At 43.0% G+C, this 20,220-nt stretch overlaps 1 protein-coding gene across 1 annotated transcript in view; it reads left to right on the forward strand.

Moving 5' to 3' along the window:
• The window catches only part of ABCD2 (ATP binding cassette subfamily D member 2), a 42,559-nt gene extending 34,667 nt beyond the window's left edge, over positions 1-7,892 (forward strand). Inside the window, exons 8-10 of the mRNA XM_023918631.2 lie at positions 1,076-1,160; positions 1,865-1,990; positions 3,569-7,892. Coding sequence (XP_023774399.2) covers positions 1,076-1,160; positions 1,865-1,990; positions 3,569-3,779 — 422 coding nt within the window. The 3' untranslated portion in view covers positions 3,780-7,892. The remainder of the gene's footprint in view (positions 1-1,075; positions 1,161-1,864; positions 1,991-3,568) is intronic.
• Positions 7,893-20,220: the final 12,328 nt, after the last annotated feature.

The following is a 20,220-nucleotide window of genomic DNA, read 5'->3' on the forward strand; positions in this document are numbered from 1 at the left end:
TATCTTATTTATAGTCTTTTCTGGCAAATATTTATTTTAAATTTGGCAATGGCAGAAAAGGCATTTTAGCTGTGTTATTAACTTCTAAGTTACAGTATTTCCATGGCTGATCTGAAAAAATGTTCTCTTCCTGTCAGCCCTGCTTCAGCTGCTTGTCTCATGAATAGATGATCAGTTGAGAAAAATGTCTTACCAAATTTTTTTCTACATCCACACTCTTCTTTTTGAAAACTCATTTATTTTGCTAGTCTACCCATCTGGATTGTTTGACTGAAAACTTATTTTCAATAAGGTAATTTGTCACTTTATTTTTTTCAGTAGGAGGAATTATTCATGCCCAAGTACTCACAGGACACCAGTCTGCTGTAAGATCACAGATAAAAGGCCTTGTGCTCCTGTTGCATGTACCTGAAAGTGATAAAGAAATAAATCAGTTAGAGAACATGCAGAATATTAAATAAGGATACCCCAGGTTATAACAGGTGTGGGTTATTTTAAAATACAAGGCTGAAGGAAATTTTTTTAGAAGATTCTCCTGTCTGATTGCAGTTTTTCTGCCTGTCTGTGCACACAGATGCATCACTGTGTCTGCAGTTGTGTTTCTGTTGGGTTTGCTGACAGTTTTCTTTGCCTACAGTAGTGAGTGCAGTCTGACACTGCTCTTTATTTTTTACACTTTATTTATTTTACTTTGCTTTTAAATTTCCACTCATACCTTTTAAGAAGAAATAGAAAATAGTTCCATGAAGCAAATATGACAATAAAATTACTACTTATATACAGGTCAAAGAGTTTTTTTCAAAGAGATGGTAAGTAAAGTGTTTTGACAATATCCACATGACCAAAAAGTCTAAATTCCACTTTCAAAATTGTCATGATATAAGGGACATTTTTCCAATTGATTGCCAGTGGGTAGGCATTGAGGTATTTCAGAAGATGTGATTCAGTAGCCTGAGCAGTTGAAATGTTCTTTATGATTTTGGTTATAGATTGCAGAAGTGTTGCAAGTAAAGCTGCATTTCCTTCATAAATTTATACTGTCCTGACTAATTTTGTTTGCATTATTTTTTAAAAGGCTGGGATGCCATCATGGATTGGAAAGATGTCTTATCAGGAGGAGAAAAACAAAGGATGGGCATGGCCCGGATGTTTTACCACAAGTAAGTGTTATTTAAGAAGCATTTGAAAATGAGAAAGAGCTTTGCAGATTTCCTGTTAGAGTGGTAGTAGACTATAATCTGCATGCACAATGCAACACTGTCTAGCTTAAGACCTGCATAAATCTTGTTGTTCATTCATACAAGCTCTGCCTTTGGTTTGGATAATGCTTCTTCAGCTTTGCATTTGGCAACATAGCGTTATTTTTTTCAGATATTTCTTTCTTTAACATCTCAGGCACAAACATCTTCCTTCCTACAAATGTTGCCAAGTGTGATGGACTGTTGCAAAAAGCTCTTGGAGTTTGAAAGCCAACCTTTACCTTTCAATCTGGGAGACTGCAAGCACACAAAGGCAGCCCAGACCTTATATAGCAGTCGATAGGAAGCTTTGAGTTGGCTTTAACTATTGCATAAGTTGACAAGAGTACAAAATAATACTAGGTCAGACAGGACATAGAATTTAGATCACTGTGTACTCAAATTGGCCAGGAAATAAACCCCATTTTTCCTGGAAGTTGCCTTTTCACCTGAGTAATGCATGGGAACTTCACATTGTTTCTAGCCAGCTTCCAGCTGTAAATAAGAGACAGCTGTCTGGCAAAAAGTAAGTCTCTATTTCCTGTTGCTCTTTCTATTAAACCTTGTACATGGGAATACTAGGCCTAAAACCTAGAAGAATAATGTTCTTTATCTTCTTTTAAAAGGCCGAAATATGCATTGCTGGATGAATGTACGAGTGCTGTAAGCATTGATGTTGAAGGAAAGATATTCCAAGCTGCAAAAGCTGCTGGGATATCCCTGCTTTCCATAACACACAGACCTTCTCTTTGGTAAGTATATTCAGGGCTTTATCATGATCCTTGCTTTTAGCTCTCTGACAAGCAGTGGACTGGCCTTTATTCTTCGTACTGGGGCAGTTGTTAAGTCTGCAGTTTCTAAGATAAGTTATCTACAACAGTAGTGATGTAAATTAATTTAGCATGAATTTTTTTCATGATTTGAAAGGTATTTATTCATCCCTCTTATTTTTTTAATGTGTTTCACTTATTAATATGTAGATGTCTACGAGGTAAATAATTAGTCTATGCCACAGCCACAACAGGTATCACCAGGTTTTTCTGTAAAGGTGAAAAAATATGTGAAGTATCCTGGGGAAGTTTAATGTGCAGGGAGGAGATGGGAAACATGTCAAGTGGTTAAACTATACTTTATTCCTCCATAGGAATATTATGTCTGTTTTTTTAACAGTTGTGTCCTTTATCTGCAGCATTTAGCTTCTTGATTTTTTGTGAGTTTGGTGGGGGAAAAATAGAAGGATAGGTTAAGCAGTTGATATCACAAAGGATAATATGTGTGAAGTGGTGAATATTAGACTGGAGATGAGTCTCTTTTCAGTCCCATGTCATACGCCATTGAGTTTATTAAAACTGTCATATTCCATGGATGGGATTTATAGTCAGTGTTTTATGATACATTTTACTTTCTATAATTTATAGTGATAAATTACTAAGTCATACTATCAGCTCTGAGGGAACTCTCTGCTCTTCCTCTGGCACCTCCTGAAAAATGTTTTGCCAGGTCTTGACAAACTCCACATGTACACCTTTGAATATTTTTGATGCACACACCCTGATACTCACTGAAATATCTGTGACTCCTACACAGACATTTTTATTTCAGCCCCTTGCAAACTGAATCATGTTTTAGGAATAAAGTTACCTTTAGCCAACCTTATAAGACACAGGGGAACAAAACTTGAGTTTTATCAGTAGGATCAGGTGCATCATGCCTGCCTCTCTGTATTTGCTGCCAAGGAGGTAAGACATCTATCAGAAAGTGAGGTAAATAAAATAAACTGGGACTAGAATTCCTGAGGGAGGAGTGAACCTTGTCCGATGCTGCTGTTCTAGCTCCTGGGGAAAAAGGCATCTGATGGAGTTGTAAGTGAAGGCAACTGTAGCCACAGTGTTTCTAAGGAGGCAGTAGGAGGGGGCCACAACCTTGGCCAGGGACAGCAAGTGATGAGTGGACCTTGCATGGCCCTGCTGCCCACTCCTGCCAGCATCCCTGCAGCTGAGGGGCTCAGAGCTGGCCTTGTGGGCTGCAGGGGCAATGACTGTCCCAGCTGGGAGCCCACAGCAGTACTGTTGCTTCCAGCTGGCACTCGCCGAATTTCACTCTTGGGCTGGGGCAGTCCTGGTGACAGGCTTTGAAACACCAAATCCCATATGAAAGAGTGTCCTGGAATGACGAGGAATCAAAAAAAGAGTCTTACCCAGTGATCTAGAACTGGACAACTGAAATTCCTGAGAGGCACCTTTGAAAAGAGACACATACATCCAAATTTGAATGCAATAACAAACCATGTGTTCCCTGAGCCATTACTAATGTTTTAATTTCTACTGCAGGAAGTACCACACTCACTTGCTGCAGTTTGACGGACAAGGTGGCTGGCGTTTCGAGCAGTTGGACACCGCTATCCGTTTATCATTGAGTGAGGAAAAACAGAGACTGGAATCCCAGCTTGCAGGAATTCCTAAAATGCAGCAGAGACTGAATGAACTGTGTAAAATCCTGGGAGAAGATTCAGTGCTTAAAACAATGGACAAAGAGGAATAAATAATTTATGGTTTATGTTTTTAAAAGTATTTTTTTAGTTAAAAGCGTTACAAATTCAGCCATTATCCTTTGCATGCATTGTGACAGAGGCTTAGAGCATAACACAGCCAGCAGAAAATAATGCTCTGAATGCTATGTAAGACTTTAGTGTTTTAGTATTAAGGAGGAAAGTGGTTGAACTGTGAAAAGAAAATAAGCAAGTGCACAGACTATAAGATTAGTCATTACAGCTTATGTTCCTGTTAATTCCTAGTGAAAGCCCAATTCACTGCAAGAAACTACCAACAAACTTAGGTTTTTTTGGGTGAATTTTTGCCTGAGACTCGGCCTGCAGAATGTACCAGGTCACTGTGTGCGTATGACATGCCTGCTACGCAGAGCAACCGGGCATGACACTCAGGCATGGAGCACAGCAGGGGCAGTATCTGGGTGAGTATGCAGATGCATGCAAAAATCTCATTTGGGTATAAGAAACATTCTCTCAGCCCATGTAAAATAAGACTTCTGTTCTACTGAATAGTATACATGCCTTTACCTGCATTTCCATAGGAAATAACGTAATAGGCTGACCAGAAGACAACTGTCTGAGCAACCCACTGCCCTCATTACAGAGAAACAGGGACAGAGCTAAACATGTAATATACTTGTGCTTCATGCCATTACACATAGCTTCAGAGGCTCTTTGCCCTTCATGATACATCAGTTCCTTTGGGGGATAATTTATGTCCCTTACTTGGTAACCTCAGGTGGTGTGGATGGAGCACTGGGCCTGGCATCAAGTGACTTAGTTTTCGCTTGACGAAATCATTCATGTGCTCTATGGGTCCAATCCAGCTGGCATCCATATCTGTCCCAGTTCCTCCATTGGCATAATCACAATATAGACACTTGTTTGTTCCATGAGACACTTTGTGATGAGAAGGACTGTAGGAGAAGGAAATGGCAGTTTCTAACAATATGCTGAATTCTCAGGCATGGCTGTCCTGCCAAATGAAATGTTCAGCACTTACAAAGGTCTGTGAAAAGTTAGAGCATTTGGTAACCACTAATGAATATACATGCTATATTCTGGTGGAGTGGCTGAACATTGCCCTCCCTGTGAAAAAAATGCACTGGTAAACAGCCTTGCTTTCAGATGCACTCACTGATCGTCCCATCAGCTTTTCAGTTCAGGTCCCCAATCAGTTAGAAGGTGCTTTAACAGAACTGCCTGAGACTGTGCTGGCCTGAGTGCCTTGCTGAATACAAAAGCTGGAGAATTAGAAATAAAGATGTGAATGTATTTAAGAGCTCCTGTTCTCTCTGACTGCAAGTGCATGGCAAATGGGCAGCTCAGGAGTGAAAATCAGGAGGGGTAAGAGGCTTTGCAGATGGGTAAATGAGCCTTAGCACAGATGTAGCAATCCTGAAGTTTGTTGGTTCTTTTTTTTCCCCAGAAGTGTGATTCCTTAGAAGATTTCTGTCTGTTGTTCTTAGTCTGAGAGAAGAAGTGCATAAACTGCTAGGAACTGTTTGGAGAGGAGAAATATTTTAGGGGCATTTGCTGAGCTGGAAATGTTTGAGCACCCTGAAGTTAATATAAACTGTTTCTTTTTTCTGATTGCTTCAAGAACAAGAGGAATGTGAATTAACTCCATCTGCCAAATCCCAGTCCAGTGCACTAAACATTAGCCATATTCCTTCTCAGTGTGCTCAGCTTGCTGCTTGGTATGGCATTTGCACCAGAAAATCGAGCAAGTCTGCTCCCTCCATAGTCTGTGGCTTGAATGTAACCCAGTAACTTACCCTGGTGACAACAGTTGACTCCTTTCATTAGTTTTTTTCTGGAGACATCTCACTGATACAGAAAGGAACGCTCCTGGGAACCTTTGAAAGGGCTGAAAAATTAAGGTTCAAGATAATAAGACGTTGTGTCGTAAAGCGCAGATGGAGGTCACTGCTGGGGTGGCTGACGTGTATGCATTTTAATTTGCAAATGTCTGTGCTTGTCCCTCTCCCTGAAGGTGAGCTTTCCCCTTTCTCATCTTCAAAGCAAAATTCATCACTGCTAAGGAAAAAAAGAAGTCAGCCAAGAATCTGTTCTCAGTGAGCATAACTGAGGTGACTGATGAGTGTAAAAGCTTGCAGGTCCTGATTGATGTTTCTCTAAGATGAGATGAATCTGGGCACACCGTGCACATACCCTTTTCCCAGCTGCAATGCATCCTGCTAGCACAAGGCAGCCACAAAACCACCTTTCCACAAGCCTTTCCCAAGCCAGGACCTGAGGTGGAGGAAGGGACATTGCTGTTCCCCACCTCTCCATTTAGCACTTTAACATGTGCTAAATGTTAAAGTTACAGGAACTAAATCAGGGTTATCCACTCCTTGAATGAGTGGGATACTGAAAAGTGCTGAAGAATTGGCCCAGTTTGGCACAGCTCCAGATATCCCACCAAAGCTCTGGTCCTGTCCTTTGACTTGCTGGGAGCCATTGTGGGCAAGTGCAGCACCTGAAATCTGCTGTAAGCCTTACAGAGATCAAAGCTGGCTGTCCCTCATGGCACAAAACAAATCTCTTCTGAGGAAACCATATTTAGTAGAAGAAAGTTGGTTTGCTGTTTTTTTTAAAAATGAGAATATGCATAAAACATACTAAATTTATATATGTTACTGATAAGATTTTGATGAAAACTGACATCACACCAGGATCAATCTAATAGTATTTTCTTTGAAGTTTGACATATATTTCTTGGATCCAGTAATAAAAAACCACTCCCATTCAGCTGTATAGTCTAAAATACTCCAGCATCTCACTCAGCTATTTATGTTCCTGTAGGCATGGCAAAAACATTACAGGCTGATAGGAGAAGAAACTCTTCTCTAAACAGGAACTTTCTGAGTGATACTGAGCTGGATTTAGAAGGAATTTCTGTACTGGTGGCTCATTATTTTTCAAGTTAGTTTTGTGTCAGGAAGAGAAGCTGCCTGGAGGTATTTTCTGCAAACCCATGTTGTTCCAAGGGCTAATTGAGACTGGAGTCTCCATTTCTGTTCCTGGAGAGTTTTACAGGGCATAGTCCAGCTCATTTTGTGCTGCTTCAGGCCCAGCCTAGCAGAGGTGCATGTTCCCTGCTCAGGAATAGCTCAGGGAGACACTGTTCTGGAGCCAGGGCATGGGGACCACATGGCCCTGGCAGTGCAAGAGTCAAAGTGGGACAGGATGCCTTGGTGGATGATTTTTTTGTGGTGCAATGAGAGCTGCTTATGAATGTTCATTCCCTTTTTGGTGTTCAGTAGCTGTGGCTCCCCAGGAAGCTGAGGAAGTGGCTTTTTGGCCTCCTTTCTGCCTGTCATACCAATCTGGAGCTAGCCAGACCCCATCACGGTGTCTGTGCATTCAGGGCTGGGTACTGCCCAGTGCTGAGCACACCCAGCCCTGTGAGCACCCTCTCACCCCCCAGGCTCAGGGCAGACTGGATTTCCTGGGTCTGTTGGCACCTAGAGAAGTAGAGATGATGAGCAAAATTCATACCTGCCTCAGGCAGGTAGAGTCTGTACAACAAAATACAAATTCTCCACGTTACTGTGTTCAGACAATGCAAAGTGGTTTTGCAAGGATCTTCAGAATGAAAGGACACATTTTTTGTGCATGGGATTTCACTATTTTAACCTGGAAGGAGTTTCTTTTTCACTTAGTTTTGGGGTCAGACTCATTCCTGGTTTGGACTTGGAAATCCTCCTTCTGCAGGGACAGAAAACCCCACATATGTTTCAAAGGAATTTTTCAAAAGCAGTGGGATTTGTATTTGAATAGGGAATTAAGGACTGGGTATTAAATGGGATATTTTAGAGAAAAATCTTAAAGCAAATGAACACATCTGCAGTCCACTCAAACTTATGAATGGTGATAATGCATGTCAAAGTCAAATTTCTGAGCCAATCATATAAAGAAATCCCCCTACTGAGCTGTCCATGAAGCTTAGGAGAACTGAACTGTTAATCAAATGTGTCTTTGTTTTGTTTATGTTTGATATTAATGCCTTTTAAGAGCAGACAATTTATAAAGCAATAAAATATGCTTTACAGTTGTAATTTATTCCAACCTCAAATAAAACGTTGCATTTACTTTCAGTTTACAGTATTCTTTATGAGTCATTCACAAAGCAGTCAGGACCTGCCTGCATGTGCTCTGGGAGTCCTTTCCCAGCCCTAGTTTCTGTGATGGAGCAGGAAAGCTCGGGGTGGACGCTGTGTGTTTTCAAGTTAACACAAGCATTTCATTCCTAGGTCAGGCTGACGTCAAAGGCTGCCGTGAGGTTTCTCGTCTTTTGTGTCATCCACTTCAGTGTGTACCTGATCTGTGACAGGAAGGTGGCAAGAGCTGCCACCCCTTGCTGGGGCTTTCTTCCAGGAGACTACACCAAGCAGTGAGCCAGAGGACCATGGCAACATTAGGTGATGCCTCAGCAGCATCACTCCCAAAGGCTGTTGTTGGGGTTTTTGTAAGATACAGTTATGCACAGAGCATCAGTGCCACAAAAAATCAACAAGCAAGAACTCACAATGGCCTAGCAGAGGAGTGAGTTTTTTTTCTTAGGGAGTATGAGGACAACAGTTGCCTCCTTAGCAGCCTTGACACAGAGCTGGCTTGTGTCCAGCCCCTTTCCAGCTGTGTGGCAGGGGATGGTGAGGTACTGTGTGGTACAGGACCTGGATTACGCAGTTGGAGAGCCAGTGGAGATGGTGGTCACTTGAGAACTAGATTCTTAAGGATGTCTTGAGTCCTGTCCCCTGTGCCTCCCTGGCAGCCACTGCACCCACTCAGAGGGAGAGTACTGGCAGAGAGTGAAGTCCAGGACATGAGGAATGAGAAATCCATTTTTGGAGGTCTCTGGGTGAGCTGTCGGATCAGGCTGGGGCTCATGCATCAAGCCAGGCATCACAGTAGTGAAGAAGGTAAGCTGAAAGCTGAGGTTGCACTTCAATTTCAGCTTTTTTAACAAGAAATGCTTTGGTGTCCACTCCTTGGAAAGCATTACTGCTTTCTGATCAGGAGGACTGGTGGCATGGGTTTGATGGGAAGCGCCAAAGTTCTGAGCCTCTGCCCAAGGGTTAGGTATTCCCAGAAGAAAGAGAACAGCAAGACTTGCATCATGGAAGCTAAAAGGACTCAGGAAATATTCAGAGCAAAGGTGTTCAAAGACTTTCCACATGTGAAATTTTATATTAGGTGGGGAGTATCTGGAAGAACATCTTAATGCTGTCTCTGTGTGGCTTATTTCTGATTACAGCTCATTCTGCTGCACCTGCTTTGTATTTTTTAAATTAGTGTCTTTAACCTAATGTGATACCATCTCTGAGAGTAACAGTGACTTTTCAAAAATACTGCACTGACTCAGTGCAAGTCTGATGCATCTGAACAATCTGGTTTTAAACAGGTAATTAAAAAAGGGAAAAAGAGATGGTGATGGTACCTGATGCAGGGCTGAGGAGCCAGCTGGGTCCTGGGGCTGGGCTCCCAGTGAGACACCAGGCTGGGATGAGCTCTGGGAAAAACAGTCCAGGAGAGCCCATGGGAGGAGCCAGATGTTAGAAAAAGAGAATAATGAAACCTGTATAGGAAAGAAAGTAATTGTGCAATAGGACATTAGTTTTCTTGTCATCAAACATACAAAGGCAAGCTGTCTCTGACACAGCATTTCTAGGATAACACAAACAAAAACCCAAAACCATTCATTTATTGATCAACTCTAGCATGAAAAAAAAAAAAAAAGTCATAAAAGTTATTTAGATTGAAATGTCTTTGAAAGAGAGTTCATATTTGTTGGACTTTAGAGTTTCATTTCAAATAGATCAGATTCATATTGCTTTTCATAAAGACTTGAATCTTTGGGAATTAGAAATTATTCTTACCTTAAATAATATGATAGTGAAGCAAACCAAATCTATTTAATATTTAAGTAACCAAAAAAAATGCATTCAGTAATTCCAATATTCTTGTTCTCAGTTAAAATGTTCTTCTCTTCAATTGTAGCCACAGTGTGCTATAAATACATCAAGTTTATGAGATACTTCTTTATCAGTTGGTGTTTGCTGTGCTGGTGTGTTTGGAGATCTCTGTCTTTATTATATATGGGTTGCACTAAATCTTCCTTCCCACCCTTTTGTCCCACTTTCTGTCCCCGCTGAGATGGATGCAGTGCTGAGACATCTGGGGCTGCTGCCTTTGGTGGCAGGTGCTGGAAGAGAGGGAGTGAGGTGGTGGGTCCTATCTAATACATCTGGATTTTTTTTTATAGATCCAAACACTTTGAGGAAAAGTCTTAAGGAGTAATGTCTGCACAATTCAAATGCAGCAGCTGGCAAGGTACTAAGGTGCAGCAACTGGTAGTGGTAAAGCTGGGTTCTGCTAGGTGTACACTCACAGTAACAGGACATTCCTGCACTGAGCAAACACTTCCCAGCAACACTTTATACCTGCAAAGCCAGGCTGATTTAAAACTTAGCTCATACTTGTGAAAAACAAAGAATACTCTTTTAATCCTAGCCCACAATTTTCATCATACAACTGCCTTTTATAGTGTCCTTTGGAGTACTTCCAGGTAACCCATATATATAATCTGTTCTTAAATAAGAACATGCTTTGTCCAAGCTCTGCTGTTCAACCAAAATCCCTTTATAAGCAGTGTGAAATGGCAGCCACAGAAGGAAAATTCTGAAAATCCCCATATCCTTGCTAGAGCAAAACGAGCATATAAGGAGGTGCTGTTGCGGTCTCTGGCTGGCCTATTTTTCCACTGTAATAATGCTACAGAGAATTCAACTCCTGTCTAATCGCTAATGTTCCCTTATTTATGTGCCATGTGGCTCATTCCTGAGCATCAGAGGATGAAGAGTCTGTTTATTAGAGTCTTGATTAAATTATTATAGGTGAAAAAAAAAGAGTGATTAATGTATTTCATGCCAAGATGAAAGTGGAGGCAAGGTAATCCAGCTTGGGAGAACGACTGCACTTCCTTTGTAAGGACTTATTTCCAGGGACTTCTGAAGGGAGGTTTAATGCCTCTTTCAAGTCATGGGTTGAAAACTGCTTCTGTCTGGCAAAGGATTTAATTAACAACCAGGGGGAAAAAAAAGCAAAAGACAACAAGTGGCAATCAGTTTTAAAACTATTAAAAAGTATCTGTCTCTAAAAAAATGAGTCTGATAGATGTTCCCTTAATTGATCTGATCTGGCACTGTCAATTTCCTAAGACCCTCCCCCCTGGTCTGGCACTGGGCAAGGACAGAGCTGTACCGTGAGAGCTGGGCCACTCTCAAGGTGCTCCTCTGCCCCTCTGAGCCCCTCTGGGAAACCAGAGCTTAGTGCACCAGCCTGGGCCCCAGCCTTTCTCACCCTTTACCCTCCTAAAAAGAATTATTTCCTAAAAAATCTTCTCACTCTCTTGACTTTCACTCCTATTTTGTCTGTCCAAATTTCCAGGGTAAGTTGGAGTCCTCTGGGGAACCTTAAAGAGAAACCAGATGGGCCCAAAGCAAGTTCTTACCTAGGACATAGTTAGAGCTGTATCACTAATACCTGCCTAGTCTGCTGTGAGTGTGAGGCCATGTTCAAAGCAATTTGGTTCTGTTTGTTTAAAACTATGCTTGAAGATGTGTGTTTACTTTGCCAATTCAGAGCCTTATGCTGCTGCAAGAGGCATAAATGAGATGCAGGAGCTGGAAGTAGACGAATTCAGACTCTAATGAAGCCAGGACAGGTTTTACTTCCGATGGCTGCTTGGGTACTCCAGCAGAAGGTGCTTGTTTGGCAAAGGGTGTTGTTTGATGGCATCTATGGCTCGTGTCAAGTGGTGCCAAACCAGTCCCTCCTGGCCAGCAGGAAAGTGGGAACTCCCATGCTGCTGGAGTCAAGGCAACTGCAGCACCCTGTGCTTTATGGACAACACAGCCACCCTGCTGAACTCTGCTGCACAGAAGTGCTACTGTGAGCTTGGGAGGAAGGGACTGAAGACCTGGAGCCATGAAAGATGAGTATCTCCGGCTCTTTTCCTGCATTTGGAAGCAGGTACAGACAGACCTGAGCTGCCCTGCCCCAGCTCCCATGAGAGCACATTCGGTCAGTGTTGCCCATCCTGAAAGGCACTCACTTCTTCCCTCAGGAGCTGCCCTGCATTCCCCAGTGCCAGGCAGAACACCACGCTGGGCAGCATGAAATGCAGTTCTGGGCTGCCTCCAGATCAAAGCAGGCTCCTGCCACACCAGCCCAGAGCATGGCCAGCAAACCTCTGCTGTCTGCACACACCTGCCCAAGCAGGTCTTAGATCAGTTATAATCTATCTGGGCTTCTGCTTTAGTTCTATCTGACTGCCACAGTCTTTACAAGGGCTTTTTGATTTCTTGTGTGTAGAGGCAGAAGAGGCATGGCTACACACTTTCCTGAAGAATGAGGTGTGTGTGAGCTGAAACTATTTGTTTTGTTGCCCTTGAAGATGAGTCCTCACCCACAGCGGCTTAGGTAAGAACTCTGCTGCATGCCATGGAGAGCTTTCAGGCTGAGTTTCACCAGAAATGCACTCCATGAGCACTCAGGAGCTCTCCAGACTTGGAAGAGTTCATCTGTCTTGCTTTTTTAACTCAATCAGATGGTCTTGGGGCTGACTGAGCACCAGATTCAGGCACAAATACACAAACTTTTGTGTATTGTCTCTTTTGTCTTAGAGGCTCAGGTTTCCTGTTCCAGGTGTAATGCTAAGCCTCAGGAATGCTGTTTCGAAAGTGCTGCTAGAACTCCAGTCTTCTGGACTTCTGGCAGGACAAAAAGTGATTCTGAATTGAACACCATGTTGAGCAGTGGAGCCAAATTTGTTGCAGGTGAAACACAGAGCATGTCAGGGAAACTAAACAAAGCAAATGTTTGAACCATAAAGCTTAGAGTCACCAGTCAGCAGTCACTCAGCTGTTCTGAAAAGGTTTCCTTAATGACACTGATTAGATTATTAGAGAGGAACTTGAAAGAACCCTCGTTACTGCTGAGTTTGCAGACTCCTATCAGCATAGCATTGCCAAGGTCTGCTCCCAATCCAGGCTTGCTTCCTTTGCAGTAATTTCCTGTAAAGATTGTTGATAGTGGGTTCCAATGATGACATGTGCAAATCCTTTTGCCATTAGTGGGATAAGAAATTGTCATTACTTTAAGGCATAACACATAAAATAGTGGCTGTATTCATGGCCCCTAGCATTATGAAGGCACTTAACAGTTTTGTTTTATATTAATGTAATTTTAAGGTGCTTAGTTGCTCTTTGGAGTGACAGACTATGCAATACACTGCATATTTAATTGGTGAGATTTGAAATTATTCACAAATCCTAAATTCCTTCCCAAATGCTTCTTCCCACTGTTTGCACACTACATTACTTAATTGGAGCAGCACTGCTGTGGGCAAGGCTCAGTAACCGTGGCATTTCCCAAGAGTTTCATGACTTTATATCTTCCAGGCTGACATTTTCCTAGCTGAATACTCATCTGCCATACTTAGGAAGCCTGCAGTGAAGATGATGTAAGCTTTGCAGGTGCAAACCAAAGATGAATTGAATATGGCCTTTAGTTATTCCTTGTTTAGTAGGACTGACATGACTGATAAGCTGAGGAGGAAAAAAAATAGTGAAAAAATTTGAAACACATCTAAGTTTCCTTCCAGTCAGTTCCAGCACTCAAACCGGTGCTGTCTGCCCTTACAGAAACCAGCTGTAGTAGGCTGGGAAGAACTCTCATGTTGCCTAGGGCATAGCTTTGATCAAACAACCTCAGCTTGTCTCTCACAAAGCTTTCCTAATGCACCTGATATGGGATCCTGCCTGAGATAATGAATCATGGTGCATTTAAATGAAAGTAAAGGATTGATGTCAAACTCTGCCTCTAATCCAAACCAGTGCCTTGATCATTCCTCCAGTCTGCAGAGTTGGTGGGACAGCAACAGTCCCGGGCATCAGCTCATGGGCTGAGCACCCATAAATGTAGGTCACTGCCATCTGAGAGGCAGAATCAGTATTTCAGGGTGCATTGCTCCCTCTAGCTTACGAGTTTAATGGAAGAGGTAGGAGAAGTAAAATTAATTTTTAAACAGCCTGTCTGGAGGGCAAAATCATCTTAATTAAACCTCATACACTCTTCCTCCGATCCAGCAGGCAGATGGTGTGTCCCTCCTGCACGTTAAAGAGGTTAGCCTGGAAAAACTTCCAGAGAGAGCAGATCTGAGACTATCAGAGCTCCCTTTCAGACAGGTTTCCACTGCAGAGATCACTGACACTGTCTGTCTGCTGACAGACCACAGTGTTTGAAGACAAGATGCAGAGGGACATGTTCCTGACACTGTTCTTCCAAGGTGAAATAAGGGGGGGTCATGTATTTCGGAAACTGGAAATTCTGGAATTTTAGAATTTTAGGTTTTTTTCATTTTTGTGCTTCTGCTTCTGCTTATTCACCGTGTTTTGAGCACAACTGTTTACATCACGTCTTTCTCAAGAGGAGGTGCTGGTGAATGTCCCAGAACAGGGAGCTGCCACACAGCACAGGCAGTATCTATCTAGCACACACACCCACAGCACTGCTTTGCATCTGGCCTTGCCTGTGGCTCATATTTTCAGGCTTTATTCTCTGGCTGCGAAACTGAAAATAAGTTCTTTTTTATTTATTTAAAAAATAAAAAATAAAAAAAACCCCTCTCTGTATATTTCTCCTTTATTTACCTCCACAGAACTGGAATTCCCAGGGCAGGGTGAAACCCAGCTCTTAGGAGATTTGTGATAAAAAGGGTGAGAATTGGCTTTGTTGAGAAAACAGGTTAGTTCCTCTGATCTGTTCCAGATTAAGCATGTGTGCTGTTTTGGAAGCACAGCTACCAGCCTGGCTTCCCCAAAACACCACGTCCTTCTGGCCCCAGTGCAGGAGTGGGGCCGAGGCCAGCAGCAATCCCGGGTGTCCTTGGACACCTTCCTGCTGCTCTGCCTATGGCCCTGCGCCGGGGGAAGTGAGTGGGGAAGGAGGAAACATTACACCTATCTCATGCTGATGGGGTGAGGTTAAAGGCTCAGAGGCTGCAAGGGCAGCTGCATTTCAATGGAGCAAAAAACCAGCAGTGCGGTGGAGGAAAGGGAAAGCTGGGGAAGAGGGAAGCCAGGGAATGCTTCCCCTCTGGGGGCAGTAGAACTTTCTTTTGAAGACTAGAAGCAGAGCGTCTTTGAAGTCTGTTTCAAACTGAGTACATAAGAGCTCTCAGGGTGTTCACATAACAGAGATGCCTGGCAATAGTTCCAGGGATTGTGCAAGGGCTGCCATGAAGTCAACCAAGAGTGAGATGAAGGAGCCACTCCCCAGCCAGAGCAGTGGGGTGGGACTGCCAGCCAGGGACATGTCCCTCACCATCTGACAGGGTTAGGTGGAGCAGCTGGAAAACCACTCTCCACAGCAGAGCCCTCATTCCCATCCCAGAAGAGCCTGCCTACAGACAGGGGAGCTGCTGCCCACCTTTAGTGAATCATTAGAGCTGAGCTCCCTTCAACCCCTTCAGCCAGTATTGTATGGGCCAAAGAAAATTTTAATATTTCTTTTTTAACCCATTTGTAGAACTTCTTTGAACCCCTGGTCCTTATGGGACACCCATATGTCTTTGGGAGCCTCTGGCCACACCAGCCATGACCATGGCAATGCCATTCTGGCCTGCTGTGGTTTCTCTGTCTGAACACCAGCATGTCCAGCATCCAGCTGGAAGACACTCATCCCAGGCCACCCACTGGGTCCAGTGATAAACATGATGGGTGTGTGGGGCACAGGGACAGCCTGCCTAGTGCTTTGCGTGTGGCATGTACTGACACGAGTACCCACAGCAGCCAGCTCCTCATCGCCCAGAGGAGGGGACTCTAGAGCAGGAGAGCAGCAGAACTGGTGACTGTTGTGTGGGTGGGACAGAAAGCAGTACATAAAGGCTCTTGATGGATTTCCAACCAGCCCACATGGATGTGAAATTACTCTTTATTTCCACAGTAATCAAGATTTATGAGAGCTATTGATGTACCTCGTGCGGATGCAGCACCTCTCCATGTTGCCAGCACAGACTTACACCCATGCATATCTTTAGGTGTGTTTCCTGGTGATTATCAATTGTGTCCTCAACACGATGGCAAGATTGGAATGTTTCTAACCTGCTGCTTGCTGCAGCCTGGGAAATATGTGGGCAAAGTTTTATGGCGTTTTTGCCTTTTCTTCACAGTTCTTCCTCTGCATCCAGTAGATGCTGCCTTGATGTGATTCTCATGGCATGCCACATGTATTGTGTAAAGAAATGTGGAAAATAGGTTTTCTTACGAGTGCTGCTGCACGTGCCACAAACAGCTGGACCTGTGAGTTACAGAACATGATGAAATGTTTCCCCACCTGTTCTTACCTAGAGATATTTCAGTTCCATTACCCTGGTGATTCGAAACCTGTTTATTCATGCTTCAAAACTAGGTTCTACGTGTTTGGGATGGCTTGCACAATCTGTTTCCAATGCAGAGTTCAAACACTTCTGATACATTCATGAAGAAAAATGGAGCAAGGTTTTGTGCTTGCTAATGCCACACCTCGAGTAGTTTTTTCTTTAAAATGGTGATATTTTTAGGAAACAATAAATTCTGGATTGTTGTTATATTAATATTTCTGACTTAGAAGCCTTCAATATGCAGCTAATCTGAGTTCTCATATTTTCTTTGTGAATATGAGTGCTGGATACTTTCCTATTAATATGGAAAGATTTTACTCTTTCATAACTATGAGTGTGCAGGAGTTTGGCCTTTACAAAAAACATCATATCTTTGAAACTCTTTATGATAAGATAACATGACAAGATATAGCCCAACTACAAAATTTAAAAAATAACTTTGTCTTTATGCCATATAACAAAACAAAACAAGATTATTTTATCTTTTATTTTGTGTATACCTTTAAACTGAGTCAAACCAGGAAAATTTCAGTCTTCCCAGAAAAGATTTCACAAGATTTTACATGTAACTAAATAGAGGGTTGTACTATAGTACATAAATCACAGTATTTTCTACACAAAAGCTTGTTGGGTAATAGAAGATAGCTCAGCAGGCGGCTGATGACAGGAACAGGTTAAAGTTCAGATTCATTTCAAAGAACATGACACACAGGTTAAAAATAAATACTGTAAATAGTGGTTCAGTTAGAAAATATGCAGGAAAGCCTGTATAATTAAGAATGTTTTATTGAGCATTCTGGAGAAATACATGCAGTTATGCTAAAGATTGAATGGCAAATTAGATAGTGGTGAGTATCGAGTTGTATTATTATGTATTACAGGCCTTAAGCACAACTCATTGATTATTCTTGCTGCCTCCTAACTGAGGGTTTAGAGGAAAAAAGCAGCACAATGACTTTAATGACAAATTTTGTCTTTCTAATGACATGGCTGCACACATTGCTGCCTAGCCAAGGGGAGGCAGAATTGTCTCTTGAAAGTAGCATTACATTATTTCCTTTGGTTTTAATTCAAATTCCAGCCAAACTTTCTGTATGTCTTGAGAGGGTTTGCTGGCTGAATGAGCTGCCACATGTCTGAGTGGTTTAGCTTAATTTAAAAGACAGTTTGGAAGCTGTGTGAACATGTACCCATAGTGGACAATTATATAAAAATTTGCCTACAGGGGTAGCTAACTGTAACCACAGTTATTCACAGTGTGGCTTGGACTTTGGTATGTGAAGGGGTTGTTTATTGGTAATTATCATTGGTAATCACGTGGCAAAGTACAGGCTACCAGCACCACTCATGTCCTGTACAACCAAGGAGCACCTCATCAAGGACACTGGAAAACTTCGGTCTCTTCTGAGTATCACTGGGGTTTTTGGTCTGAGGGTATCTTGTGACAGGGATCTCATGTACACACGTCACAGGCCTGCATGAACATCATGCACTTCATGCTTCAGCAAAAAGGAAGTGAATTAGAACTTTGCCCCACAGTTTGTCAAGAGTTTGTCAATGTGGTCACCATTTTACCAGGTAAATAGAGAAATTCAGAGCACAAATACTGTCTTTGGGTCTTCAGTCTAAAAACCTTAATCACAGGTCAGCAGGAGAGCACCTGAAGGGCAGCACAAAGAAATTCCAGACACTCCAACCAGAGAGTTGGTTTCACTGGGGACCCGACTTTGCTGCCCCTGTGCAAGTGCACACAGCAGGGGCACAAACAGGAGGAGGCAGAGACATGCACTCACCTGCAGAGCTGTGATCTTGTGTCCTGGGATGGCTGCTGTGACAGGAGTGTTGGAATGTAAGGACAGGCAGGAGAGATGAGGACAGGGTGTTACACTCTATGCCAGTGACCAGCTGGAGTGCGTGGAGCAAAGTCTGGGGGGAGAGGGGAGCCAACCGAGAGCCCGTGGGTCAGGATTAAAGGGAGGGCAGGGACAGGTGACACTGTAGTGGGGGTCTGCTACAGCTGCCAGGCCAGGAAGCACATGAGGTCCTCTACGGTTGTTCTCACATTCAGATGTCCTGGTGTTCATGGGGGACTACATCTACCCCAGTACCTGTTGGAAGGACAACACAACAGAGCATAAACAATCCAGGAGATTCCTGGAATGCATTGATGGTAACTCCTCCAAGAGATAGGGGAGCCAACCAGGAGAGGTTCTATGCTGGACCTTGGTCTCACCAACAGGTAGGATCTGGTGGGGAATGCAAATCTCCAGGGCAGCCTGAGCTGCAGTGACTATGAAGTGGTGGAGTTTGAGATGCCCAAGGTGGTGATTAGGGTGCACAGCAAGCTCCATACCCTGGACTTCAGCAGGGCAGATTTTGGCTTATTCAGGGATCTGCTTGATAGAGTGCCATGGGAGAAAGTCCTGGAGGAAAGAGAACCCTGAGAAAGTGGTTAATATTCAAAGGTCACTTCCTCCAAACTCAGGAGCAATGTAAAGAGGAAGTCAGCAGGACTGGGAGAATGAAGAACTGCCCAGTTTTGGAGAAAATCAGGTTTCAGACCATCTAAGGAACCTGAAGGTGCACAAGTCCATGGAACCTGATGAGATCCATCTGTGGATCCTGAGATGGAGGAAGTGGGTAAGCCAATATACATCATATTGGAGAAATTGTGGTGGTCCAGTGAAATCACCACCGACTAAAAAAGGGGAAACATAACTCTCATTTTTAAAAAAGGAAAAAAGAAAGTTGTCAGGAACTACAGATTAGTCAGTCTCATTTTGATGCCCTGGGAGTGTTCAAGGCCCAGTTGGATGCAGCCCTGAGAAACCTGATCTAGTGGAAGGTGTCCCTGCCCATGGCAGGAGTGTTGGAACAAGATGATCTATAAGGTCCCTTCAAAACCAGATCATTCTATGAATAATATTAGGACTAAACTGAAATACGGTGATGAAATCTGCAAGATGGTTACTTTACCCTGCCCAAACATAAAAAGAAGGATTTATTAGACATTTGCTAAAAATGATTGACAGTCAGTATCTGTATCTGCTTGAATACAATTTTAATCTGTGATCTTTGATGTTTTCATATTTGCTATGAGAAGAGGCTATGATTAGTTAATCCAAGAGCTACAGAGTTCCCTGTCATTGCAGGAGGTATGATATGTCACTTTTTAAGTTTTAAAACAAAACAGTTTTCGGCAGAGGCCTCCCAGACCGTGGGTTTGCAAGCTGTGCTTGGGAAACAACACCTCTCAAGCCATTGCTCAAGCCAATGAGAACCTGCTTGTTCAAGGTGTGCCTTATACACACCCTGTTCTGCTATATAATTCATGGTAATTATATGCTCACTGAAAACACAGAACAAAACCAGAACTGGGAACAAACAGACAGTCTGGGAAAAAAAAAAAATCTTTGGTCTGTAACAATTTTTAAATAGATGCCATTTATTTGCTCCTGCAAAAGCTGTCATCACAGCAGAGCAGGACTCTGGCTTCTTGCTTGCAACTAGCCTTACCTTTGCCAAACTTTCCTGACAGTGAGCATGCTGTGAAGTCCCACAGGAATAACTAACTCTCCCAAGCTGGCATTGACACAGGTATATTTTTTTCCTTCCCTAGACGCTGTGGAACAAGCAGGGGAAGGAGGCTTGAACAGCTGCCAGACACAGTGGAGCAGGGCTTGCCCTCTCCTTGCACAGGTATAAAGGGACTCCAGTTTGAAGGGTAGGACTGGTGACCTCTGCTTCCTCTAAAACAAAAAGCCAAGGTGCCAGACTGGGGAGGACAAAGCAGCAGGCCCTCAGTGGCAGCAGGGATCTCAACTGCTAGTGGGTGTCATTAATGTAGGGCTGCACACCCTCCTTGCATGGGACCATAAACCTGAACTTTATGCAGTTGCCAGAGTCTCTTATTGCTCCCATAGCAAAGTATAATTTTGCTTTGAACTGCTGAGTTTGGTTTAATTTCTCAGGAGTTTGTT

The sequence above is a fragment of the Cyanistes caeruleus genome, chromosome 4 (genome assembly GCF_971803275.1).
Source record: "Cyanistes caeruleus chromosome 4, bCyaCae1.hap1.1, whole genome shotgun sequence".
In the NCBI taxonomy this organism is placed as follows: domain Eukaryota; kingdom Metazoa; phylum Chordata; class Aves; order Passeriformes; family Paridae; genus Cyanistes; species Cyanistes caeruleus.